Genomic DNA, 26,513 nt, shown 5'->3' with positions numbered 1-26,513 from the left:
GGGTCTACAAGCAGCCAAGAGCACCCCTGCGGACTCAGTCCCCTGAGATTCAGAGGCCCAAGGGCAGAAAGAACCCCAAGTCCAAATCCTGGCCCCGCCCGTCCAAGGTGCATGGACAGTCACTGTTTCACCCTGTTAACTAAGGATGCCGCAGAGCCCAACAGCCTGCCTGTGTGACAGAGGGCTTGGGCCTCCTGAACAGAGTCTGAGAAGCTCCTGGCCGGCTGGGTGAGGGGCATGCAGATGGGAGCCTGGCACACAGCTGCTCCACACGCAAAGCAGAACTCAGTGAAAATAACTGACCATGGCCCAGGAGGACTCATTTTCCGAACATAAAGTCGCCTCTGAAAATAAAAACGAAAAAGGCAAATGAGCCCATTTCACTTTCCCTGTTCCCCAGAGGCCTTGCCCAGCCACGGCAAAGTCGGACCGCAGCTCTTTGGGCTTTGACTCCTGCCTGGCTGGGTGTGGAACGACCCCGAGGCACCAGGCAGGCAGGAAGCCAGGCCACGGCCCTGCCCCCGGGAATCCCCAGTGACTTGCTCGGGGGAGGGCCAGGAGGTCTGGGGACATTCAGGGTCTCTGGGGCACTGTGTGGGGCACCAGCACAGGACGCAGGTCAAATGCCCTCTCTGAGGGGCAATGCCAGGCCAGAGTAGCATCTCCAACTGAACCTGTCCAAAACTGTACTCCACAGCAGCCTCCACCCCAGTCAGGGCCAAGCCCACCTCCTGTTTCCTAGGCCCAAAGCTCCAGAATCTTCTTGGACTCCTCTTTCTTTCCCAGGTTCTCTAGAATACGTACCCAGAATCTCCCGGGGCTGCACCCTCATCTCATGCCTGGATTACTGGGCATCCCCTAAGGGCCTCCAACCACCACCCAGGCCCTCAGCAGTCCAGGCTCAACCCATCAGCCAGAAACAAAAACTCTGAAAACAAAAATGCAGACTGACCCATCCCTCCTCTGCTGTGAGTCTGCGTGGCCCAGTGTCACTTGGGAAAAGGTCACAGTGCCTCCCTGGGTCTCCAGGGTCCTCAAGGAGGTGAGGCCACCCTGCTGGGTCCTGAGCCTCCCCATTTGCTCCCTTCCCCTTCCCAGCTCCTGTCACCTTCTGAGGCATGCTGACCTCCTCTGTCTCTGGCCCCCTCGGTGCAGGAGGCACTGTGGTTAAGAGCTGGAACCAGGTCTCCCCTCACTCCCTTGGCAGGCATCCCTAGCTCCCTACTCTACCCACATGGAGGTCAGCAGGAAGCCCCTGATGCCCCCAGCACACTGCAGAGCTCTCAGCCTGTCCACCCTGGACATAAAGGGAAACCGAGGCTAAACGAGGACAGCTCAAGCTCAGGCCTCCACCTTGGTCTGTGATCAGGCCTCTGCCCCGAAACAAAGCTCTGGCCCCTTGGCCCAAGGCTTCCAGAAGAGGCTCCCCAGGCGAGTGGGTAGCCAGGGTGAGAACTCATGCTTGGAGAGGAGCCCCTGCCGCCTAAAGGCCGCTTTCTGTTCCAGCAGACAGGACAAACAACAGGTGCGGCACGGGCGCCCGCCCTGGAGGGCCACGGCGCAGCCCACGCCTGGCTCCAGATGAGCTGCCAAACAGGAAGCCTCAGTGGGGGCAGGAGGGCCACCGAGAGACACTCTCAGAGTGAAAACGTGACGCCATGATGGGAGGGGGAAGTCAATTCCTCCCAGCCCCCATGCCAACTGGCTCTGACCGCAGCTGCTGCCCCGGCCCCATGGCTCTCACCCCATGCCCGCCACTGCGACCTAAGGCTCACCTGTTGCCCTAAGCCTGGGCCGCTCGCTCTGCCCCAGGTGCCAATAGGGTACACTTCCTCACTCGCCTCGTCCTCAGGGGGCCTTCCCCAGCACGTGCACACACACACACACACACACACACACCCCCCCCCACTCATCCTCAGGGGGCCTTCCCCAGCACAGGTGTACACATACACACATACACACCACTCCTCTCATCCTCAGGGGGCCTTCCCCAGCACACGTGTGCATGCACACACACACCACTCCCCTCATCCTCAGGGGGCCTTCCCCAGCACACGTGTGCACACACACACACCACTCCCCTCATCCTCAGGGGGCCTTCCCCAGCACGTGCACACACACACACACACATACACACACCACTCCCCTCATCCTCAGGGGTCCTTCCCCAGCACACGTGTGCGCACACACGCGCGCGCGCACACACACACACACACACCCCATCATCTGCAAACCCCTCCTCTGGCTTTGTTTCACTTTGTATTATAAAACACTCCCAAGAGTTGCAAAAACAGTACAGAGAGATCCTGTGTACCCTGCCTCCTCCATCCCCCAAGGGCACATCCAAGTAACTAAGGACATTGGCAAAACCAGCAAACTACCATGGGCACAGTCTAGGAACTGGACTGCAGGCCTGCGTCACCCTGCACCATTCTCTGCATGCACTAACTTCCGTTATGTCACGCGCAGTTACACACCAATTGTGAAGCTGTATCACACACACAGACACAACTCCCCACCACTGTACTCAAGACCTGAGACTGTTCAGTCCCCACACAGGCACTCCCTCCGCCAGCTTCCTGTTTGACTGTATGCATCACCATGAGGGCCCGAGAGTGCACAGGGCGTGAGCTCCCTGAGATCGGGAACTGGGTCTTTCTTATTCAAAGGATCCCTGGCACCACGCCCAGTATACAGCAGGCACTTAATAAACACCTGACGAATCAATGATGCTGGGAGCAGCTGTTTAAGATTCTCCCCAGCTTGTGGGTCCCAGCCTCTGGGAGACACATATCTTCCCATCACCACTTCCCCAGTCCCTCCTCTTGCCCTGGAGACCCAGGTGCTCTGCCCAGGCCCCATGGCATGCACACACCAAGGCCCTGTGACAGCAAGGGCAGCCATAAACTACCGGGTCAAGTCACAGGGCAGCCATAAACTACCAGGTCAACGTGGGCACCGGAGACCTTCACACGAAGGATGCAGGGGTCCCTGAAACTATACATGTAGTGGGGCAGGCACAGGCCTGGGAGAGGGTCTCCTGGCCACTGTCAGTCTTGGGCCTTGTGCTCCGATTCATCCAAGAGCTGCCACCTAGCCAGAGGGAGGCGCTGAGTCCTTGTGGGACAAGAGCCTCGCAGCCCTGGCTCAGGTCCCACAGTCTGGGGATGTGTGAATCCAGCAAGTCTCCCAATTGCTCTGAGCCTCGTGCACAGACCCTAGAGCAGGGCCAGCAAGAAATGTGTCACTGACAAACTGAGACTTATCATGGCCAAGCCCTCATCTACAGGAGCTGCATACACAGTCAAGTTAGTCCTGTATGGGAGGGAGTGTTACCGCTCCCACTCACAGATGGGGAGGTAGCCTGCAGAGACCGGCTGGGCCTGGCCTCCAGCCCAGGCAGACTCCAGGGCCCTCGCTCCTAGACATGGCCTATACTTGACACCCCAGAGTCCCAAGAGCTGGTCTTGTCTCACATCCCCTGGTGGCCATGTCCTGTCACCCAGTTGTGGCCAGTGAGATTTAAGTGGAAACCTGTTGAGGCCTGTGAAAGCCTCCACTTTTCTGCTAAAAGAGACAGAGGCAGTTCATACTGTTCCTTATTGTTCTTTCTGCCCTGAACATGGGTGGGATGTCTGGAGCTGTGGCAGTCATCTTGTGACCATGAGGCAAGGTCCAAGAGACTCACAAACACACTGGTCCTCAGACCACTAAACCCAGGGGACATTTGGCAATGTCTGGAGACATTTTTGGTAGTCATTACTTGGGGGAGGGAATGCTACTGGCTTCTAGAGGGTGGAAGCTAGGGATGCTCCACTCCCTTCAGACATTCCATAGGTCCTCAGGGAACAGGAGTCAAGGCCACAGCAGGGACCCTTAATAGGCAGGAAGACTTGCACCCAGGGAAGCAGCTGGCCCTTCAAAAATAACCCAAGGAGAGGCTCTGGGTGCAGCCAGGCCCAGGACAAACCTCGGTTCCCGGTGCCCTCAGCCCAAGAGTAGACAGACACCCCTTGACATCAGGGGGCTCTTCTGGGCCAGACCAAACTCTGACTGGACAGAGACCCTCTCCAGACCACTGCACACCACCCCCCACCACTGGCAGGTGACAGACACACTCAGCTGGCAGACACCCTCAGCAGGCCACGGCCACCGGCTCCTGCTGTGACTATCATGCACTTGCCACTGCCGAGGAAGGCTCCTCCAACCCCGGACCCACAGTTAGGTCAGAATGCACAGGTGAGTTAGGCTCTCACGAGAGCCTGTTCAACTGAAGAGGAAACAGAGGCAAGGAGACCCAGGCCAATAGCAGAAATTGTAAGAGCTCCCTGGCAAATCTTTCTAAACTAACATGAGGCCCAGCCAGGAGAAGATTCCGCAGGGTCTTGCCTGAATGCAGAGCTGTGGGATCCTCAGAGTTGCCCAGGGCAAGGTATAAAAGGTGGGGCCAGAAAATCAAGGGAGAGTTCAGCTAGGCGCGGAAGGGGTTAACGGGTAGACAACCCTCATCTGCCTGGGCTCCTGGCTCCCACCTCCCTCCATGCCCTCAGCCAACAGCAGGACAGGCCTCGATGCCAGCCCAAGGCCAACAAAACTGGCCGCTGAGTCAGGCCGGCTGTGCTCCCGGAGTCTGATTGTTACAAAGACAAAAGGGACGCTGACAGCCTAGCTCTCCAGCTTGGCTGGCGAGCGGGGGCCGGGGGCAGACAGCTGACCCAAGCAGCCCCGCCCTCTACCTCCCTGGAGCTGCACCCGAGGCCTCCCACCACCCACCTCAGCAAGGCCCAGGCAGAGGTGGGAGGCAGCAAGACTCTGAGGCTTGAGTTCAGCGCTCCCAGGAAATGAAGAGCGGATGGTCCCTCTGACGCTCTCCCTCTTTGGGTCTCCACCCCTTGGCAACCAACAAATAGAGTCTGGCCTCTTCATAGTCACAGGTATTAAATGGCCAGCCAGCAGATGGAGTTACAAAACACTGTCGCCTGAAGTCAAGTGCACACAGTGACGGAATCTGTGACCCATCCCGACTGCTTCTGGACCGGTAGTATTCACAGGACTCCAGAACAGCAAGGGAGAGGTCGGCCGGAGCCCTCCCTGCTGTCCTGGAAAGAACGCCTCTGTTCAGACACCCATCACCTGTGTTCCAATCTCCTCCCAGACACCTATTACCTTGCCTCCTGGGCAGGTGGTTAGCCTTTCTCTGCCTCAGTTTCCCCATCTATAAACTGAGAATAGTTTCAGTCCCATCCTCAGAGGCCCACTGTGAGGACAGGAGCAAACTTGGCAGGGAGGCCAGATCACCCAGCCCATCTGCCTGCACACTGTTCTCAGTGGTTAATGTTCCTGCTTTCTGGATGAGGAGGACGCCACCTGCCAAGACAAACCCAGGTGGTAAGGGGAAAAGTCAGGATTTGAACCCATGTCTGCAGGCCCCAGAGGCCAAACACTGACAATGACGGAGTCCCAGAGGCAGCTGTGTGGACCAAAGCAAGCGGAGACACAGGTGGGAAGGCCTGATCCCACGGTGAGCAGAGAGCCGCCGGCGCTGGAAGTACACATCCTCACCTTGTCCAGTCCATGCCCTCAGGTGCCCGTAGTGGGCCTGGGGAATGGAGCCAAGGGTCCGGAAAACAAGGCACACCCTCCTCATGTGGACTGAACCCCAGAGGAAGAATCTTAGTGAAGGCATGAAGCCTGGCATGCTCCCAACCACCTTCTAAGATGACTAGACATCTACAAAACAGATGCCAGGACGAGAAGCACAGGGCCGCCTGCTCCCGCCACCCCACATGCTCCCTTCTCAGGACAGAAGCGCCCCAGGCGGGAAGCTGAGCTGCCCTGCAACTCCAGCACCCTCCAGCCAGTGGCTCCTCCCACTGCTACACTCACACAAACCCACGAATGCACAGGGAAGCTGGTGGGGAGCCCGAGGCACCTCTCAGGGCAAGCATCTCCAAAACGTAGGCACAGCAACTTCTGCTGAGGCTTCTGACCCACTTGGCTAGGAGCCAGGCCCAGCCTGGTTCCACAGGAGCCTTGTCCACACTGCCCCGGAGAGGCAGGGCCCTCCTCAAGCTGTGCACCTCTCCATGGAATCCGCATGGTGTGGGTGTGTACACACACACACTCACACATACACACAACCGCGCACACATGCGCGCACAATCAACTGGCATTAGGGATCTGGATTCAGAAAGCTCATGAAGTGCCAGTGGCCTAAAAGGGCTGGTGGTCTTTGAGCTGCCTTCCCCTCTAACTCCAACTGCACCCCATCAATACGCTGTGCTGGAGCAGACAGCTCACATGTTGGGGCTGGGGAGGTAGGCCCCACGGCAGACGCCGTTGTATCCAGAGTGTGTGTGTCCTTCCCCAAGCAGCTGCCAGGCCTTATTAGATGTTTTTAAAAGCGCAGGGAGGTGGGAGGCGTTTTAGGATGGGGGAAGAGTGGGATGTGCTGCTTCTAAATGAGTCAGACTAGGATCCCACAGACCAGGCCACTCAGGCAGGCGGCCTCCACCCCAACCCCGAACGCATCCTATCTACGGCAGCGTTTGCAAACATCAGACCTTGATGGCAATGGCCTACTGCCACCATCTGCGCCAGCACAGAGCAGGTGAGAGAGCACCTGGGGAAGAGCCCAGCCTGTCAGTCCCTAAGAATTATCAGCAAACACTTCCAGAGGGTGTCACCCGCACCAGGCCCACCCTAGGCCCTCCATTCAGATACCTCAGACATGCTGTGACCACCCCCATTTCACAGGTGAGCAGAGTGAGTCTACACACCTATCGAGGGAAGCTGGGTGCGCACCAAGGGAGGCAGGCTCCAAGGCTCACACTCCCTTGGGTGGTGTGGCCTCTGCCCAGGATAGAGAAACGCAATCTGCCTTCTCTCCACTCCCTTGGCATAAACGCAATCAGATGTCTGAAAACTGTCATTTCACCAGCCTTCCAGACCCAGGAAGCCCAAGGCCCTCTCCACCTCATCTCAACAGCCTGCCCACCCCAAGCCAACCACATCCACTCACCCGTAAGTCCGCTGGATCAAGGCGGGGTGCAGCTGCTGCACCCCAATGGCAAAGCCTAAAACGAGAGGACAGTCAGGGGCTTGGCCTTACTGCAGGGGCGATGTCTTAGGGCTGCCCACAGGGTGGCAGAACCCCACAAGCCACACACCTCTAGTCAAAAGGGATAATCAGCTTCCTCTCCCTCCCAGGCCCCCCCTCGGGAGCCCCAAAGCACCCCGATGAAGTGTGGCAGCAAGTGACGCAGGTGCCAGCAGCCACTAGCACTCCAACCTCCAGGCCCCATGGTCACTTCCTCCCTCCCAAGAGGACAGCTAGCAACTGGGGAGCAGTACCCTCCCTGCCCCCTGGCCCCTGCCATGGGCCACACGGTGTGAGAAGAGGTCTAGATCCTCGAGGGGGGATGGCTGCCCTGGGCTGGCTCTGCAGGCACATGATAGCTGACTGCCACCGCTGGGGCAGGGGGGGCCTCTTTCCACCCGGCAGATACCGTCACCCAATATAGAAACCGAGAAGAACCAGGCAGGAAAACACAAGCTCTCACCCGTCTGGAGGCTCCGCGGCTTGGCGCCCAGATACGCCAGGTTCACGTTGGCCTTGCGGCCGTCGATGATGGGGTTGGGGTCTTTGCAAGCCCTCTCAGCTGCCGCCCGGTCGGCCATGGTCACCTGGAGGAGCACGGACACCTCAGGGGCTGCCTTGGGGAAACCAGGGGCAAAAGAGGCAGAGGGCTCTGCTCTGGCACCGGATGCTGCCACCCCCCTCCTTCCCTTCCACTGAGGGTGCTGTAGCCCAGGGTCCTTGGGCCAAGGCCCCTTTGACCCCGATCTGGGGCCCTCCCACAAAGATGCCCCCTGGATTTCAGCACTTCCCTTCAAAGTTCAAGTCCTAGGAAATGTGGGCTTCAAGGGCAAAAACAATCCCCTGCGGGGACAGGGCAAAAAAGAACTCTGAAGGGAGGGGGGGGGTCGCCTGCACTGCCCACCAGCGCGGGCCAAGAATTTCCTCTGGGAAGGAGTTTGGACGCTGGGCTTGGAAGGGAAGTAGGAAACATGTTTTCAAGTCGTTTTTACTTAAGTTGATGTTTATTTGGGGCCGCTGAGGGGGCTGTTGAAATTAGAGGGAGGCCGAAGGGCTCCAAACATCCCAGGGAGGAGCCGTGGCTCCTCACCTGCCGCTGCTCCAGGAAATCCCGAGTGCCCATGTGGCTCCAAAACCTCCCACCAACTTAGGAGTCCTAATTGAACACAGCGGCTCTTCCTTTTAAACCGGGGATGGGGGTGGGGGTGGGAGTGGGAGCCGGGGCCCCGGCCGGGGGTGCTAGGGGTGGGAGCGCGTCCAGGAGAGGCGGCAGGTGCGACAGCTGCGGGAGGCGCCCGAGGCGGGGGAGGCCGCGGGCGGGCTGGGCGTGTGCCCCCGAGTGGACTCGGCGCCCGGGACGTGATAAGGTGTGTGGCGGGGTGCGGGCCGGGGCGCGGGGGCCACTTACGAAGCCGTAGCCGCGGGACTTGCCCGTCTGGCGGTCGGTGATGACCACGGCCTCCTCGATGTCGCCAAAGCCCTCGAAGTACTTCCTGAGCGAGGCGTCTGTGGTGTGATACGGCAGGCCGCCCACGAAGATCTTGGTGAACGTGGTGTCCTTCTGGGAGCCGTGCATGGCGCCGGGGGCGGCCGGGGGCCGCGGGAAGCCCGCGCTCGGGGCGCACGGCGCGGGCTGCAGCAGCATGGGGGGCGCCCCGCCACCTACGGACCCGGGCCGTGCGGGGCTGCGCTCATGGGGGGCGGCGGGGAGCGCGCGGGGCGGCGAGGGGCGCCCGTCCAGCCGCCAGGCCCGACCACTTACGCGCCGCTCCTGCTCAGCGAGCCGAGCTGCGCCGCGCTACGCTCCCGACCGGCGCTGCGGGAACTCTGCGCCCTGGCGCCGCCCCGGGCTTTGTAGCCAGCCCCGCCCCCAGCCCGCTTTGCCCCGCCCCCACCCGACCCCGCCCGCCCCGGGCGCGCGGGGACCGCCGGGAAGCGTAGTCCCAGCCCCGCCCAGCCGCGCCCGGGCTAGCAGGGATGGGGAGGAATAGGGGGAAAAGGGGAGGGACGCGCACGCGGGCCGGGGGCGGATCCGGACCTGGGGGCGCTGGGCGAGCCTTTCTCTACTGGCAGCCACCGCAGGCCCGCCTGGTTTGCAGGCACTCACTACAGACGTGAACCTGGGAGGCCAGGCCCTTGCCCTCGTGGAGTGCACCGTCTGGAGAACCAAATATAAACGCTTTTTAGCATCCTGTTTATTGAGTCGGTATTTAACCCAGGGTGACTTAAGGAACAGCCACGTGTCATATTAAAAAAGTGGAATGACTTCTGTTTTATATATAAGATGAGTTCATCCGAGCTACCAGGGCCCCCATGCGTCATTCCGGGCGCGAGGCTGCAGCGGAGCACAGACCACACTCCCTGGGCCCACGGAGCGTCTAGGACTGAGAAACAGTTCGGCCAGTAAGCATACAGCAAACGACCCCCGAGGGAGCTACACCAGGGTGCAGCGGTAGAAGTGGGTCCCGGAGGCCCCGCGGGAGAGGAGGTGCGCAGAGGAAGCAGCTGTGGGCTCTTTCCAGCTTCACCCCATTCTGGGCTGGTGTAGGGATCCTTGCGGCAGAGAGCAGCCCCCGGCACCACCTCCCAGTCCCCAGCCATAGAAAGGCGGCCGCTGCTGCGGCTCCTGTGAGCTTCACACCAGGCAGGGCCAGCCACAGAATTTTCGGGGCCCAGTGCAAAATGCAGACACGGGCCCCTGATTCAAAGGCTAGGAATTTCAAGCTGGCAGCGGTCGAGCATGAAACCCAGCCCCGGGCTTTTCTGAGCGAAGGGAAGGGCCATGTGACTGCACAGGCCCTGGAGTCCCCCCGACCTGCGGGTCACACTCTCCACCTCTGAAAGCCGGGACTGGGGGCCTCAAACCCGCCTCATCTCCGGACCCCGCGGTTGGGACCTGTGCCGCTGGGAAACCGCAGCTCTAAGCGGAGTCACTCCCCGCCCCAGCCCTGCGGCCTCCTCTCAGCACAGGGCTACGCTGGTGGGGTCTGTGGGGACTGGGAGTGGCACCCTGTGGGCTGCTGGGTAGAGCAAGGCCGGCGAGGGGTTCCCCGCGCTTCCTCCAGCACCCTCTGCCCTGGCTACTGGAGGAGTTTTTCCGCCCCTCCCCCACTCCCTGACCCACGCTCCACGCGGCAGCCTTGACCTCTGACCTCTCCCTCCCCCAGGCTCCGCTCTATCCCCCTACACAGTGGGGATGGGACCCGGAGTCTTCCGGAAGCCTCGGCCTCCTTTCCTGCCTTCCCGCTTCGTTCCCAGTTCCTGGCGCTCCTGCCCGCGCCCGCGGCCCCCTTGCCCTTCATCCCGCGTGGTTTCCTCTCCTTTCGCCGGGCTTCCCACCTCGCCTGCATGGAGTCCCCTCCTCTGCTATTTGGGCGCCGCGAGAACAGGAACCTAGGATGTTTCGCCCAAGCTGGAGGGCCTGGCAAGCAGCGGGCCCTGTGACATGTTTGTTGAGTGAATCCATGATGGAGCAAGGTGGGGTGCAGAAAGCTCCCGACCAGCCGGAAGCCCTTCGAAGCGCCTTTGAAAACTTTGATTAAAGTGTGACCTTCACTTGCCCCCGAGAGGCCGGGGGAGGCGGCCACTGCCCGGCCTCGTGCTCTTGGGCCAGCTGGGTCCCCTCACCAGGCCTCAGTTTCTCCGAGGCTGTCCCCAGCCGTCGCGTCGCCTTGGCGGGCTGGAGCCGGGTCAGCGGTGCGGCCACACGCTTCAGCCCCGAGGCGCTAGGGCTCCCGGCCTACAAGTCCCAGCGCCGCCTGGGCCCGCCCCACCCGGTGCGACAGCGCTGCCGCCGGGGCTGGGCCCAGGGGAAAGCGCCGGCCCAGGCGGCTGGGGAGCCCGAGGTCTTCTACCGGTCCGGAAGGGGGCGGGACAGAGGCGTGGAGGCTGGAGATGCGGCTCCCAAGGTGCAGGTCCCGTCGCACTCCTTTCTGGCCCCCTTGGGTTTCTGGGTCACCAATCTCCGCCCCTGCGGCGGCCCATGTCCCCACGTGTCACTCCTGCCAGACAGTCATTCACCCAAACCCCTCCCCCCACTTTTTTTTGAGGTCTCGCTCTGTTGCCCAGGCAGGAGTGCAGTGATCATAGTTCATTGCAGCCTTGACCTCCCGGGCTCCAAGTCATCCTCCTGCCTCAGCCTCCCGAATAACTGGTACTACCGGTGCCCACCACCATGCCGGGTTAATTTTATATTTTGTGTAGAGCGTGGTCTCCAACTCTTGGGCAATCCTCCTGCTTTGGGATTACAGGCTGAGCCACCACACCCAGTCTCCAATACACATTTATGAATGACCCCAAACACTTAGGAATAGCCCATCACATGCCACGCCCAGGTTTTAGGCCCCAGGGACACAGCAAATAGGAGACAAACATCCCTCTGGAGCTTACATTTTAGGAGGGGTTGAGAGACCTTCATGAATGAAAACGTTTAGTATTAGCTTTCTAGGGAAAATATCCTAGGCAAGTGCTGAGTAGGGCACAAGAGGAGGGGCTAGGGGAGGCCAAGAGGGCGGGTATCCCCAGGGAAGGCCTCTGGGAGCTATAAGAGAGACAGCCATTTGCACAGAGTAACAGTGGAGGGAACAGAATGCAAAGGCTCAGAAGTGAGGAGTACAGCTCCTGCCATTTAATGAGGACTTACTGAGTACTGGTGGTTAATTCCTCAAAAATCACTAATAATGATCAAGGCCAGTTGCGTTGGAATGCCTGTTTTAGGCTAGTCCTGGACTGGGTGTCTTACATTCATTAAGTAATAATCTGGAAATGGCCTTTATCATACGTAGGTGCTCTTGCCCCCGTTTTAAGAGGGAGAGGACTGAGGTTCAGCATGGCTTCTCTAATGCCACCAAGGGTAATTCATGGCAAGCTGGGTGCCTGATCTCATTTTGTTCCCTGCCCCCCCCCCCGAATTCAGAAGAAGACCTTGTCTCCCTGCTTTGAGGGCAGAGCAGGTGCACCCTCAGAGAGGTTAGGGCAAGTGCCCAAGACCACACAGCCAAGTGGGGAAAGGTCAAGTCAGGATTAGAACTTCAGGCAGGAAATGACTCCATTCACCCCAGCTGTCACCTGAGCTGGAATGGGGTGTTGGCAGTTTTAGCCCCACTGGTCTGATTCATGAACCAATAAGGGCAGTTAGTCCAAACCCCTGTTTCCATAGATGGGCAAGCTCAGGACAGAGCAGGGTCAAGGGTGGACCAGCCCCAGGCTCTCTGAGCCTATGCTGCCTGCAGCCTTGACCAAGGGAGCAAGAGCCATTGATCAGACAACCCTCAACCCTCAGAGCCACAGCCCACCCATGCTGATGTGATCCTGGGTGGTGTGGCCATGAACAGGCTGCCCCAAGGCCGAACGGAGAAGGGACAAGGAGCAGGGCGGGAGCCAGGGGGTCTAGGCTCCCAGCCCCACCCTCACAAGCAGTGTGGGCCTGGGCACCATCCTTAACAAGCCTTCTGTAGACAGGGATAATGATAGCGCTTGTCAAGTGGCTGGTGGGAGGATCCTGTGATTCCATGGGCAGAGCACAGGGCCTGGCACCGGTCACCGGATCTGGTCACCCCTGCAGTGCTGCCACTGGGACACTGGCTCGGGTTTCCATCCCTGAAAGGCTAGCCAAGGCTTTCCTAACTCCTCAGTCTGCGGGAAATCCTGTCCCGGGAACCCAGGCAAGGCTGGGAAAGTGTTTGTGAATAAATGAGTGAGGGGAGAAGTGAAGAGGTCATTGAAACCACGGAGGAAGCTGGAGGCAGGCCTGAGATGTGGACATGGAATTTCCAGACAAGTCAGATTTCAAAAGGCATTCCCAGGTCCAAGAAGTCACCAATTTTTAAAACCTTCAGCTCAGCCCCAGTAAAGCGACACAGACTTGACGTTCAATACTGGTAGAGAAGGTGCCCTTGGATAAAAGTCCCGACGGTGGTGGGCACTGTGGGCAGCCACTCCCACCCTCTTCTTCCTCACCCATTACGGCTAAACTGGTTGGAAAAAGAAATCGTTGCTTTATCAGCCTCCCTTGCAGCAGAGGATGGCCATGTCATGTCACCCAGTTGTAGCCAGTGAGACCTAAGTGGAAGTCTGTTGAGGCCTCTGTGAGAGCTTCCACTTTTCTGCTAAGAGACAGAGGCAGTTGGTACCTTTGTTCTTTCTGCCCTGAACATGGATGGAATGTCTGGAGCTGTGGCAGTCATATTGTGACCATGAGGCAAGGTCCAAGAGACTCACAGACGCTGTTCTTCATACCGCTAAACCCAGAGGACATTTGGCAATGTCTGCAAACATTTTTGGTAGTCATGACTTGGAGGAGAGAACACTACCGGCTTCTAGGCAGTGGAGGCCAGGGACTCCTGTTAAACGTTCAGATGCACAGGACAGCCCCCACAACAGACTAATGTAGCCCAAAATGTCTGCAGTAAGATAGAGAAATCCTGTGCTAACCAGAGCCGACAGACTCCTCGTTAATAAGAAAAATCAGTCCTGAAGTGTTTCAGCTACTGTTCATTGGGTTTTCCCTGGTGACAACCGAAAGCACTCTCAAATGATGGAGATGCCATTTGGTGACTGCCACTGAGGGCCAGCATGGCCTGGAAATGGGTCTTCTCCACCGCTGCCCTCAATCCCTGTGCTTCAGTGGGTTGGGGGTCAGCCTGGAGTGTGACCTTGGCTCCATGGGTTTGTGAACGTGAGCTGGTGTAGCTCCCTCTAAAGCTTTAGCCCCTTCATCTGCAGGACACAACGGCCCTGGGGGGTTGGGAGGCAGCTGAGAAGGCATACAGGGGTGGTGGCCTGGCTGGGCCTGCAGTGTACATACCCTCCACCCCCGCTGCCCCCTCCACCCCCGCTTCCCCCTGCACCCCCGCTGCCCACTCGAGCCCTGCTGTCCACTCCACTGCTGCTGCCCCCTTGAGCCCCGCTGCCCCCTCAAGCCCTGCTGCCTGCCTTGTGTCCCCTGAGGACAGATTCCCAGGCTCACTGCTCGGGATGTGGCAAACAGAAACGGCAACCCATGATTCCCGTGGATCCAAAGGAGCCGGGCTGCAGGGGGTGGGTGTGCAGGCCACCTGCCCCAAGCTCAGCACAAAGTCTCCGAAGAGCCTAGAAATAAACACCCACACAACAAACAGAAAGAGGAAGCCCCAGAGCACCGGCCTGAAGACTGCAACCAGAGCCCCGCCTGGACACGCCACGCTGCTCCTGCTGTTTCAGATCGCAGTGGCCGCCTGGCCTCACGCCTCTGCTCATCCTTCTCAGGGTAAACTCGCTCTCCTCCGCCGCAGGGCAGCTAGAGCCATGGCTGGGAGCGGAGAGCAGGCCCAGGCCAGACAGTTCCGCTTTTGTGGCCTGCACACATCACACATTTGCAAGGGAGGCAAGAGAGGACCTCTCTGACCTCTCAGTTTTCTCAGCTATATAATGGGCATAATCATAGTAATCTCTTCCTAGGGCTTTTGTAGATGAACTAAGATAACACACAGAAGGTGCTGGGCTCGTCCTCACACTGAGCAGGAACTCTGTGTTCCAAGCTCCTGTGATTTCCATTTTCTCACCCAGCACACACACTGGCCAGACCTCCCTCCTGCTCCCCAGTGAGGCCTAAGGGACCCGTCACTGGGCTCCCAGCCCAGTCCCACGAAACCATGTTCCCTTGGCAGTCAGCTGATACCTAAGGCGATAGTTTTAAACACTTAAAAATAAGATGCTTACCAGCCAGGTGCAGCAGCTCACACCCATAATCCCAGTGCTTTGGGAGTGGAGGTGGGAGGATGGCTTGAGGCCAGCCTGGGCAATAAAGGGAGATCGTGACTCTACAAAAAATAAAAAAATGAGCTAGGTGCATGCCTGTGGTTCCAGCTACTCAGGAGGCTGAGGCTGGAGGATCGCTTGAGCCCAGGAGGCTGAGGCTACAGGGAGCTGCTATGATCACACCACTGCACTTCAGCCTGGACAACAAGCAAGACCCTGTCTTTATAAAAAAATAGTAATAGCAAATAAAATGTTTAGATTAGCAAAGAAAAACAATCACATTAAAATATAGGCTGGGTGTGGTGGCGTGCACCTGAAATCCCAGCTACTCAGGAGGCTGAGGCCAGAGGATCAGTTGAGCCCAGGAGTTCTGGATCAGCCTGGACAACACAGAGAGACCCCCATCTCTAACTAAAACAAGCAAAAACAGCTCTGAAAATATTTTAAAAATAAATGCGTGATGTAGCAATGTAGACAAGCAGTGTCTTCCTCATCCACGCGTTCCACAAGGTTGAGCAGTGGCGCTGATGAGATGGTAGTTTTGAAGGATTGATGAGCAAATCCACAATCTCTCTCTCTCTTTTTCTTTTTTGAGAAGGAGTTTTGCTCTTACTACGCAGGCTGGAGTGCAATGGCGCAATCTCGGCTCACCGCAACCTCCTCCTCCTGGGTTCAAGCAATTCTCCTCCCTCAGCCTCCTGAGTAGCTGGGACTACAGGCACGCGCCACCATGCCCAGCTAAATTTTGTATTTTTAGTAGAGACAGGGTTTCACCATGTTGACCAGGATGATCTCAATCTCTTGACCTAGTGATCCACCTGCCTTGGCCTCCCAAAGTGCTGGAATTACAGACGTGAGGCAAATCCACAATTTCAAGACGTCAGCAACAACTGTGTATGTGAGGGTACAGGACCTCTGTGACTTCTTCTTTTTGTTTGGGGACAGAGTCTCGCTATGTTGCCCAGGCTGGAATACAGTGGTGGGATCTCCGCTCACTGTAACCTCTACCTCCTGGGTTCAAGTGATTCTTGTGCCCCAGCCTCCTGAGTAGCTGAGATTGCAGGCACGTGCCAGCACACCTGGCTAATATTTGTTTTATTTTAGTAGAGACAGGGTTTTGCCATGTTGGCTAGGCTAGTCTTGAACTACCTCGGCCTCCCAAAGTGCTGGGATTACAGGTGTGAGCCACCTCGTCCAGCCACTGTGTGACTTCTTGTGGCTTCAGAGCAGCAGGTGCAGCTGACAGTGCCAGAGGCTGGCTGCAGCCTGTGCTCACAGGGCCCTCACTTCAGTTGAGCTGTGCTTGATGAAGATAAAGATCTTTGTTCTTCATCAGGCTCACAAACACTGAATTCCAGTCCTAGGCACTACAGGGTCTGTGGACCCCAGGTCAGCACACCCATGTATTGGTTTCCTGAGTTTACTATGACAAATTTCTACACGTTTAGCAGCTTCAAACACTACACAAAATTCTCCTCTTCTAGTTCCAGAGGTCAGGGTGTGAAATGGGTCTCACTTGGATGAAATCAAGGTGTTGGCAGGGCTGAGTCTCTTCTGGTGGTTCTACAGGAGAATCTCTCATTTCCTGGCCTTTTCCAGTGTAGATACCACCCATGTTCCTTGGCTGGTGGCCTCATCCTCTGTCTTCAAAGCCAGCGGTGACAGTGACAGGTGGAGTCCTTCTCAGTCTGCCCTTCTCTTCCACCTTCAACAACCCTGTGATTCCACAGGGCCCACCAGAGAATGCCAGGACCATCGTCCCATCCCGGGGTCCCCAACCTCAACCACACCTGGACAGACTTTGCTCACAGAAGGTCGCACATCCGTGGGTGGCCGTCTCTGGGGGTGGGGATTCTTCAGCTCACTTTGTTCTCTCTCTGCTTGTCTCTTTCCTGCACTTTTGGGGTGTTTTTCGCCCCTTGGGCTTGACAGTGTGCCAGAGTCACATGTGAGCTGAAATTATTTTCTATTTCGCAACCTATTAAAAGAGATCTTTTTATAACAGAATTAAAATGGCTGAGATCAGGACCTCTGGTCACTCGCACAATCCAAGCTGAAAGTGAAGCCTGCCTCTCTCCGGCTCCTCCAGCCAGGCAGGCCATGGAGGTCTGGCTGCACCCACCTCCCCAGCAGAGCCCACCTGCCTTTGCCCATTGCTCTCCTCCAAGCTCCTGTCTCTTCATGGGGGTCCAGTCCCCACCCCTCACCGCTGCCAACCCCTGCCCCCACCAACTACCTGATAACCATCCTTGGCAAAGACTGTCATCCCATCTCCAAGGCCAAGAGATGGTCCTTCCCTCCAGGGTTCCGCAGCATCTGTGGTGATCTGTCCGCTTTTTCCCGGGGATTCTAGGCTGGCTCTGATTCCAACAGGAGACGCTTCTGTGGAGGCTTGGTGGCTGTTCCCACCATTTCGTACTTCTCAACCTTGGGGAAAAGGGTGCTGGCACACCTGAATCTGGGGCTCTGGCAGCCTCCCAGCCCAGCTTGGCAGCCTTGCACACTGGATGCAAGAGCTGGAAAATAGGTCCCAGAGAAAGGCTCCCAGATGAGACCAGGCAGTCCTTCTACGGCTCTGCGGGCCAAGACCTGGCTGGGCGTGCACTGTGCGGAGGGCAGCAGAAAGGCAGGGTTTCATCCAGGAGTGCCGCTCGGTTCAGGGCTCTGAGCAGAGTGTCCGTGACGCCCACACACCTTCCCTGCACTGCCCTTAAGGTTCCCCATATTGTCCGGGCGTGGTGGCTCACGCCTATAATCCCAGCACTTTAGGAAGCTGAGGTGGGTGGATCACCTGAGGTCAGGAGTCCGAGACTCGCCTGGCCAACATGGTGAAACCCCATCTCTACTAAAAATGCAAAATTATCTGAGTGTGGTGGTGCGCACCTGTAATCCCAGTTACTTGGGAGACTGAGGCAGGAGAATCACTTGAACCTGGGATGTGGAGATTGTTACAGTGAGCCAAGATCATGCCACTGCACTCTAGCCTGGGCAACAGAGCAAGACTCCATCTCAAAAAAAAAAGAAGTTTCCCCATACTACTGGGAACAGAGGCCAAAATGCACCAGCAGGCTCTGGTACTGGGGGAGGAAAGGCTCAGCCCCTCTCCAGGAGACACTGACGGGCTCAGTCTATGCTGTCACAGGCCCCCAGCAGCATCGATGGACAGCCCCTGAAGCAACAGGGTGCACACACCTCAGTCTCAGCTGCAAAGACAGAAAAACACTGGCCCATGTGCACGGCTGAATCCTGGCCTCCACATCCTAATCCCTGGAACCTGTAATGTGGCACCTTACCTAGTGACAGGGACTCTGCAGATGTGACTAAGGTAAGGATCTGGAGGTGAGGAGAGTCTCCAGGGTCATCCAGATGAATCCATCAAAATCACAGGAGTCTCCACCTGAGGACATTTCCAAGAGATTCGACTAAGGAACAGGAATAGGAGATGTGAGCCTGGAAGCAGAAGGCTGGAGTGATGCAGCCACAAGCCAAGGCTTGCTGGCAGCCACCAAAGGCCAGGTAAAGCAAGAAATGGGTCCTTCCTGCTGGGCGCGGTGGTTCACACCTATAATCCCTGCACTTTGGGAGGCTGAGGCGGGCGGATCACCAGGTCAAGAGATCGAGACCATCCTGGCCAACATGGTGAAACCTTGTCTCTGCTAAAAATACAAAAATTAGCTCAGCATCGTGGTGCGCGCCTGTAGTCCCAGCTACTTGGGAGGCTCAGACAGAAGAATCTCTTGAACCTGGGAGGCAGAGGTTGCAGTGAGCCGAGATCCAGCCTGGCGACAGAGAGAGACTCTGTATTTAAAAAAAGAAAAAAAGAAATGGGTCCTCCCTTCAGGCCTCCAGAGGGAAGCAGCCTTGTCACCACCTTGTTAGTCCACCAACAGTCATTTTGGACATCAGGCTTCCAGAACTGTAAGAGGATATACTGCTGTGGTTCTGAGCTGCTAAGTGTGTGGCCGTTGGTTAGTGCGGCCTCAGGAAACTAACACAGCTCACATGGAAAGCTGTGCTCTCATCCCCTAGGCTGCAGTCCAGGTGGTAATTTGGGAGTGCAGCAGAATTCGAAAGTGGGGAAGAGCCTGCTACTCCCTGTCAATAACCAAATGACCTGATTGGTCTCCTGTGCCAGGATCTTTCCTATGAAGAGGGTGGTGGCCTTGCTATGCGGCATGGACCGGTATGTCTGTGAGGGCAGGGGCTGCTTAGGGGCCCAGGCAGGTGTTGATGCCAGCTTGTATGACAGCATTTGCCTCTGGACTCAGTGTCCCCACGTCCTTTGGCTTCAAGATGGTGATGAGAGGCTGGGTACTGGTGGTAATCCCAGCACTTTGGGAAGCTGAGGTGGGCGGATCACTTGCAGCCAGGAGTTCAAGACCAGCCTGGCCCCGAACTCTACTGAAAATACAAAAATTAGCTGGGGGTGGTAGCAGGTGCCTGTAATCCCAGCTACTCAGGAGGCTGAGTCAGAAGAATTGCTTGAACCTGGGATATGGCGTTGCAATGAGCCAAGATCACACCACTGAGATCATAAGATCATGCCATTGCACTCCAGCCTGAGTGACACAGGGAGACTCCATCACAAAAAAAAAAAAAGTCTGGGCATGGTGGCTCACACCTGTAATCCCAGCACTTTGGGAGGCTGAGGCAAGCAGATCATGAGGTCAGGAGATCGAGACCATCCTGGCTAACATGGCGAGACTCTCCTCACCTCCAGATCCGTCTCTAGTAAAAATACATAAATTAGCTGAGTATGGTGGCACCCGCCCTCGATCCAGGTGTTCAGGAGGCTGAGGCAAGAGAAATGGCTTGAACCTGGGAGGCGGAGATTGCAGTGAGCCAAGATAGCGCCACCGCACTCCAGCCTGGAGACAGAGCCAGACTCTGTCTCAAAAAAAAAAAAAAGCTGGTGATGTAAGCTCTAGGCAAAGGAAGCACCATGAGGAACAAGGATTCTCTCGAGCTGAGCCAGGTCGCCAAGAAGTCTAGTAAGAAGCTGGACAGCCGCAGGCAGCACCTTGGTCAAGCCGAGGAAAGCAGCCCCTGCTGGCAGGAAACGTGGGGCACATACACCATGAGTCTCGGGGATGCTGCTCGCTTCCAGCTGTCTGGCACCTTGTGGGTTAGCAGGCTAAGGGATGCCTGCAGCTGATCCCCAATGTGTGAGCTGCATGCGGTGCTGGGGAAGGCTGGGTTTGGGGTCATGCAGGCCTGCCCCCGCCGGTGCTGCTACAGGATGCTCAGCACTGGGAGCCTGAGTGCTGTGGCTGGTGCTGTGGATCCTGCAGACACCAGGTCACGCAGCACAAATGGAAGTGGCCGTTGTGGTCCCCTTGAGCTGCTGTGACAGACTACCACAGACTGGGTGGCCGAGTGACAGAGATTTATTCTCTTATAGCTCTGAAGATGTAAGTCTGAGATCCGGGTGTCCGCAGGGTTGGCCCCTTGCAAGGCGTCTCTCCCTGTGTCTTCGTGTGGCCCTTCCTCTGTCCTTGCCTGTGCCCAGATTTCCTGGTGTAGGATATCAGACCTACTGGATTAGGGCCCAGCCTAGTGACCTCGTTTTATCTGAATTCCCTGTTTAAAGACCATGTTTCCAAAATACAGTTATAATCTAAGGTACTGGGTGTCAGGACTTCCACACAGGGATCTGGGGGACAACAGCTCAGCCTGTAACAAATATTAGCACAGATTTGGCTTTTGTAGGCAGCCATCAGGTGCTAAGCAGAATCGTGCCTGGGCTTTCCACAGCAGTCAAAGTGCCCTCACAGCAAAGCCCCACCCAAGGGGCCTGCAGGGTGAACTCAAGGTACTTGAAGTCCCAAGAGATGCCTCGAATTTCCAGATGGAAGCCCTGGGCTCCCCAGAACCAGAGGGAAACCTGCCCCCTTGCTGAAGACAGTGGCAAGTCTCATGCTTCAGGTAACGCAAGGAGCAGCCTCCATCGCACCTGCTTTAGACGCCAGCCCTGGAGGCAAAAAGCTTTACCAGGGAGTGGAAAGGCTGGCAAATACAGGACACAGGGAGATGCCCAAAGTCAGTGCAGGGGGGCAGGGCTCAACCTGGAAATTCAGTCTCCTTGGCTGAGGAAAGTAGTGAGTCCTGGCCAGGAATCTGGTCCGCAGAGGACACCGGTGCAGCCCCAGCCTTGTCCCCAGCTCACCTCGTGAAAGCTGATGAATGACCAATGCCTGCAGATGGGGCTGGAGTAATGGTGGCATGGAATTAAGGGGCGACCAGGTTGCATCTTGATACTGGAATTCATAAGTGGAGGAAGAAACCCATCCTGCTGACGGGTAGAGAAGAAGAGAAATGAAAGACACAGGAGAAGGCCAGGCACAGCGGCTCACACCTGTAATCCCAGCTACCGGGGAGGCTAAGATAGGAGAATTGCTTAAACCCGGGAGGCTGAGGGTGCAGTGAATGGAGATCATGCCACGTGCTGCAGCCTGGGCAACAGAGCGAGACTCTGCCTCAAAAAAAAAAAAAAGACACCAGAGAGTGCCACTGCTCATGGGTGTCCTGATGGAATCTGCAGTGTGGATTCTGGCCTGCAAGGCACTGGGGGTTGTCAGTTCCTTCTCTGAGCTGTCTCCTCCTGCACCGCCTCCCCCACCCCACACTCAGGAGGGAAAAAGAGTAAAAGAATAAGAACACAGGTCAATTTCTTTTTGGGAGCTGATTTACATTTTAGGCAAGTACGCAACAGGTGTTTCTTATCTGCTTTGGAAGCAGCCCTCACCTTTAAGAATACTTCTCGACAGATTGATGCAGAATTCACAACAGACTGATAGACTGTGGTGATGGTTTTATGGGTGTGTATTTATGTCCAAACTCCTCAAGTTTGTATACGTTAAACAAGTAGAGCCTTCTGCGTGTCAGCCACACCTCAGTAAAGTGACATAAAATCTCAGTCGGCCACGAAACCATTTCCACTGCCCACACTCACCTTACAGTGACCTAATGCCTGTCATAATAAAACCCTCAAAGTGGCAGCCACAGCCTCTCCTGACTTCTCCCATCTCCCTGCGATAAACATGCGCCATGAATGGGGAACCGCCGTCAGCAGGAAGCCCTCGCAGAGCTGTGAAACCTGCTAGCCTCTGTTTATCGAGCCACCTTGCAAAGAACACAATGCTATGTTGAAACTGCCTTTTTCCTAAACACTATGGCCAGGCCCTGTTGTCTGGGGCTTACACAGCTTTTCAAGCATGCACAAAAATGTTGAGGAGGAGAGAGGTAGAAAGAGATAGACAGAGAAAGAGAGAATTGGCTTTAAGATATTTAAAAACAACCACCCCAGGCTGGGTGCTGATATTACAGGCCGAGGCGGGAGGATTGCCTGAGCCTAGGAGTTTGAGACCAGCCTGGGCACACATGGCAAGACCCTGTCTCTACCAAAAATACAACAACAACAAAAATAAGCCTGGTGTGGTGGCGCACACTTATAGTCTCAGCTACTCAGGAGGCTGAGGAGGAAGGGGATGGCTTGAGCCTGGGAGATGGAGGTTGCAGTGAGCCGAGACCGCACCACTGCACTCCAGCCTGCGTGATAGAGCAACATGCTGTCTGAAGAAAACTCCCAAAACAAACAAGAAAAGTCCCCAAATTAAACAGCGTCATTAAAGGCCTGCAAATATAAGACTGGAGACCTCATGAACTTCGTAGGAAACACTGCACTTTGTGAGACATTCCCTAGTATGTGATGATTAAAAAATCGGCATGGAGTGTATATTCACTTACTGCCAAATCATTTCAAAAGTAAAATACAAACTTTTTTCAAAGAATTTGTCTTTACAACGATGTGTAGTTAAAGCAGGATGTGGGTGCACTTTAACAATTTGCTGTGGAGTGGTGGGTGATGCCTCCACAAGTCAGAGGACCTAGTGCAGTGATGTCCCCTAGAAAGCTTAAAACCACATGAGCCACGAATGTAACTTCCAAGTTTCCAGTAGCCACATTTTAACAAATATAAGCAGGGGAAAGTTAAGTTCGTTATCCAAAATAGCATCATCTGAATGTGTAATTGGTATAAAAATTAACGGTCTTTACATTAATTATATTATTTATAGTAATTCATTAATTTCAAGAGCATGTGTTTAGTTAATTTTTTGGTACTAAGCCTTTGAAATCTGTTGTTTTATACTTTGTTTTGTTTTTTCTGTTTTTTGCCTTGTTTTTTTTTAAACAGAGCCTTGCTCTATTGCCCAAGGCTGGAGTACAGTGGCGCAATCTCGGCTCACTGCAACCTCTGCCTCCCAGGTTCAAGTGATTCTCCTGCATCAGCCTCCCAGGTAGCTGGGATTACATGCGCCCACCACCACGCCTGGGTTTTTTGTTGTTGTTGTTGTTTTGTATTTTTAGTAGAGACAGGTTTTCACCATCTTAGCCAGGCTAGTCTTGAACTCCCAATCTTGTGATCCACCTGCCTGGGCCTCCCAAAATGCTGGGATTACAGGCATGAGCCACTGCACCTGGCCTGTTTTATGTTTACATCTCAATTCAATGGGCCACAGAGCCTTCAAAGTTGCTAACACGAGTCTTAAAGTGACCTGTTTGCCACCACCAGGGATTCGTGTTTCCCAAACTTTCCTTCCCAAATCAGGGCAGGGATGATGCTGTGGGGCAAGGGAGTGCGCAGAGGTCTCTATGCCACAGGCGCCAAGGCTTCGGTGTTCCACGACGAAAAATCTTTGAGGACATTAAGTTTGAAACGGAAAAATCAGGGTCTGACCTCTGACAAATTATCTCCTTTAGCGTTTTCCAAGGAGGCCTTCAATCTTCCTACAAAGTGTTTTTCTTTTTTTTTTCTTTCCTTCCTTCCTTCCTTCTTTCTTTCTTTCTTTCTTTTTCTTTCTTTCTTTCTTCCTTTCCTTCTTTCTTTTTCTTTTTTGGATGGAATCTGGCTCTTGTTGCCCAGGCTAGAGTGCAATGACATGATCTCAGCTCACCGAAAGCTCCACTCCCCAGTTCAAGTGATTCTCCTGCATCAGCCTCCCAAGTAACTAGGATTACAGACATGCGCCACCACGACCAGCTAATTTTGTATTTTCAGTAGAGACAGGGTCAGGCTGGTCTCAAACTTCCAACCTCAGGTGATCTGCCTGCCTCGGCCTCCCAAAATGCTGGCATTACAGGCATGAGTGTGTTATTTTTAAGATGTGTTTTTAAGGCGATTATTCTAACAACATAAGCAATTTTTCATTCTACTTCCCAAATACCTTAAAAGCTTAGTAACAACAGCAAATGGAGCAGGGTGGCCAACACTTCTTTTTTTTTTTTTTTTTAATTGTACTTTAGGTTCTGGGGTACATGTGCAGATCATGCAGAATTGTTGCATAGGTACATACACGGCAATGCGGTTTGCTGCCTCCATTCCCCCGGTCACCTATATCTGGCATTTCTCCCCATGTTATCCCTCCTCAACCTACCCAACTCCCGCTGTCCCTCCCCTAGTCCGGAACTCAAGTCTGTGAAATTGAACACAGAACACATGCTCCAATGTTGGCATTGGGGCCATTAGCGCCATCTGCTGGCCGAACGTAAGCACAACACCCGCCTCCCGGGAAAAGAATCTTGGAGCTAAGCGAGATCTCCAGTCATCTTGGTCTCTGGACCTTTTTGTCCCGCATGAATACCAACAGCACAGCCCCATTGAGCAGGAGACTTCTCATGGACGCCATCCTCACTGGCACTTATAGTAGCAGCTACATTTAAACTCTTCATCCCAGGCCAGCCATGGGGGCTCTTCTATGCTTTAACTTTTTGACTATTCACACAACCATTCTGATAGCTACTTTTAATGTCTCCCATTTTACAGATGAGGTCACTGAGGCTCAAAGGTTTAAATCACAGACTTAAACAAAGGTTAAATCACACGTTTGCAAAGTTGGTGACAGAGTTGGCATTGAAGGTGGGTAGTCCAATTCCAAGCACTTTTTTTTTTTTTGCTGTTTTTTGAGACAGGGTCTCACTCTGTTGCAATCTGGGCTCACTGCAATCTCCGCCTCCTGGGCTCAAGCAATTCTCATGCCTCAACCTCCCCAGTAGCTGGGATTACAGGCATGTGCCACCATGCGCAGCGAATTGTTGTATTTTTAGTAGAGATGGAGTTTTGCCTTGTTGGCTAGGCTGGTCTCGAATTCCCAGCCTCAAGTGGCCCACCTGCCTCGGCCTCCCAAAGTGCTGGGATTACAGGCATGAGCCATGGTGCTCCGCCCCATGTTATTAATTGCAATGTTATATGGTTATTTCAAATATAATTAATATAATCACCCCTCCCATTTTGGGGAGACCTCAGGTGCAGTTATGGCTAGTACTTGAGGTCACTGCAGCTAAGAATTCACCCTAAACCATGTAGAAAGTGACGGGAACAGAGAAAAATCCCACCCTGGGAGATTGAAATGTCACACATACATATATTCTGTAATTTTGTGGCTCCACTAAAAGAAATGCTTATTGCAACAACTACATTCATTTCACAACCTGCGAATGGGTCATGAGTTAATCTGGAGAAGGCTGGTGTCCAAGAGCATGTGTTTAGTTCATGTTTTACAGAGCCCCTCCTTCAAAAAACTAACATTTTGGTTGACTAAGAAAAAATAATTTTTCTACATGACTCAGAAATATAGGTGATGGGGAGGAAGGCAGAAAATCACACTGCCATGCGTGTACCTATGCAACAATCTTGCATGTTCTTCACATGTACTCCCAAACCTAAAATGCAATAAAAAATAAATTAATAAAATAAAAATTAATTTATTAAAAAAATTTTTTTTGAGACAGGGTCTTTGTTGCCCAGGTTGGGCTGAACTCCTGGCCTCAAGTGATCCTCCCGCCTTGGCCTCCCGAAGTGCTGGGATTCCAGGCGTGAGCCATCATGCCTGGCCCTTGCTGTTTACCTTCTCTTGGTGGTGGTTTTCTGGTGAAAGCCAGTGAGCTCACTACCAGCAAGCTGGGCACTTGCCACATCCTGTTCTTCCTCCACCAGAGGATTCTCTGGTGTGAAGCTAACCCCAAAATGGGGTGAGGCAGGCGGGTTCAGTTGGCCCCTTTGCCTGAGAGGATTTTCACAGGCAGGCTCACATGCACACATGCACACACGAGCACAGGCTCGCAGACAGGTGCCCACACAAACCCATAGCATCTGCATGCTGCTTCCAATATCCTGTCCTCAGGTACGCGGGGGCAGACCAAATATGACGGGAACAGAGTGCACCTTCCTGCACACACCCCGAAATCCTGGCCACCTTGGTTCTGCAGCATCTTTACACCAAGTTCTTCCCACCAGGCCGTTCCCACAGTGAATAGCTAAGGAAGCGATGTTACCACAGACTGGGAGGAAAGCGTGGCAAAATCAAGCAGAAAATCAAGGGCAAGGTCAGTGTTTGCGGTGACATCCTGGTGGCAGGCAGATGGCAGGTGTATTTTCACTGCAAAAACCCTTTCCACTTCTTTGTATGTTTTATATTTTCATAATATATAGAAAAAAATTAAGTCAAAGAACACAATTCATCTTCTCCATGCTTTATATACTTCACTTTCAACGAAAGCAGCTGTTTCTAACAGGGTGTGCAGTAAGTCTTCAATGGTGGAATGACATTATTAAAACAAACAGCCAAGATTACACTAGTATGTTTTTGTACTAGAAGATGCCATCAAACTTATGAATACT

The 26,513-nt window shown here is 54.8% G+C and overlaps 1 protein-coding gene across 4 annotated transcripts in view; it reads right to left on the bottom strand.

The window, feature by feature from the left end:
* RBM38 (RNA binding motif protein 38) overlaps nt 1-8,928 on the bottom strand; it is a 52,269-nt gene extending 43,341 nt beyond the window's left edge. For 2 of the 4 annotated variants that reach the window (XR_013535260.1, XM_002747709.6), the window contains exons 1-3: nt 8,508-8,928; nt 7,563-7,686; nt 7,022-7,076 (exon numbers count right to left, since the gene is read on the bottom strand). Coding sequence is in view for 3 of the 4 variants with exons in the window: in XM_002747709.6 (XP_002747755.1) it covers nt 7,022-7,076; nt 7,563-7,686; nt 8,508-8,744 (416 nt within the window). In the remaining variant the exon portion in view is untranslated. Of the gene's footprint in view, nt 1-7,021; nt 7,077-7,562; nt 7,717-8,507 lie in introns of all 4 variants that reach the window. The other 2 variants (XM_008996160.4, XM_008996161.4) reach the window with 2 other exon arrangements.
* Between the last annotated feature and the right edge of the window lie 17,585 nt (nt 8,929-26,513).

The sequence above is a fragment of the Callithrix jacchus genome, chromosome 5, assembly GCF_049354715.1.
Source record: "Callithrix jacchus isolate 240 chromosome 5, calJac240_pri, whole genome shotgun sequence".
NCBI classification, from domain to species: domain Eukaryota; kingdom Metazoa; phylum Chordata; class Mammalia; order Primates; family Cebidae; genus Callithrix; species Callithrix jacchus.
Note: the sequence above shows the minus strand (reverse complement) of the source record. Positions and strands in the feature narration are given on the sequence as shown.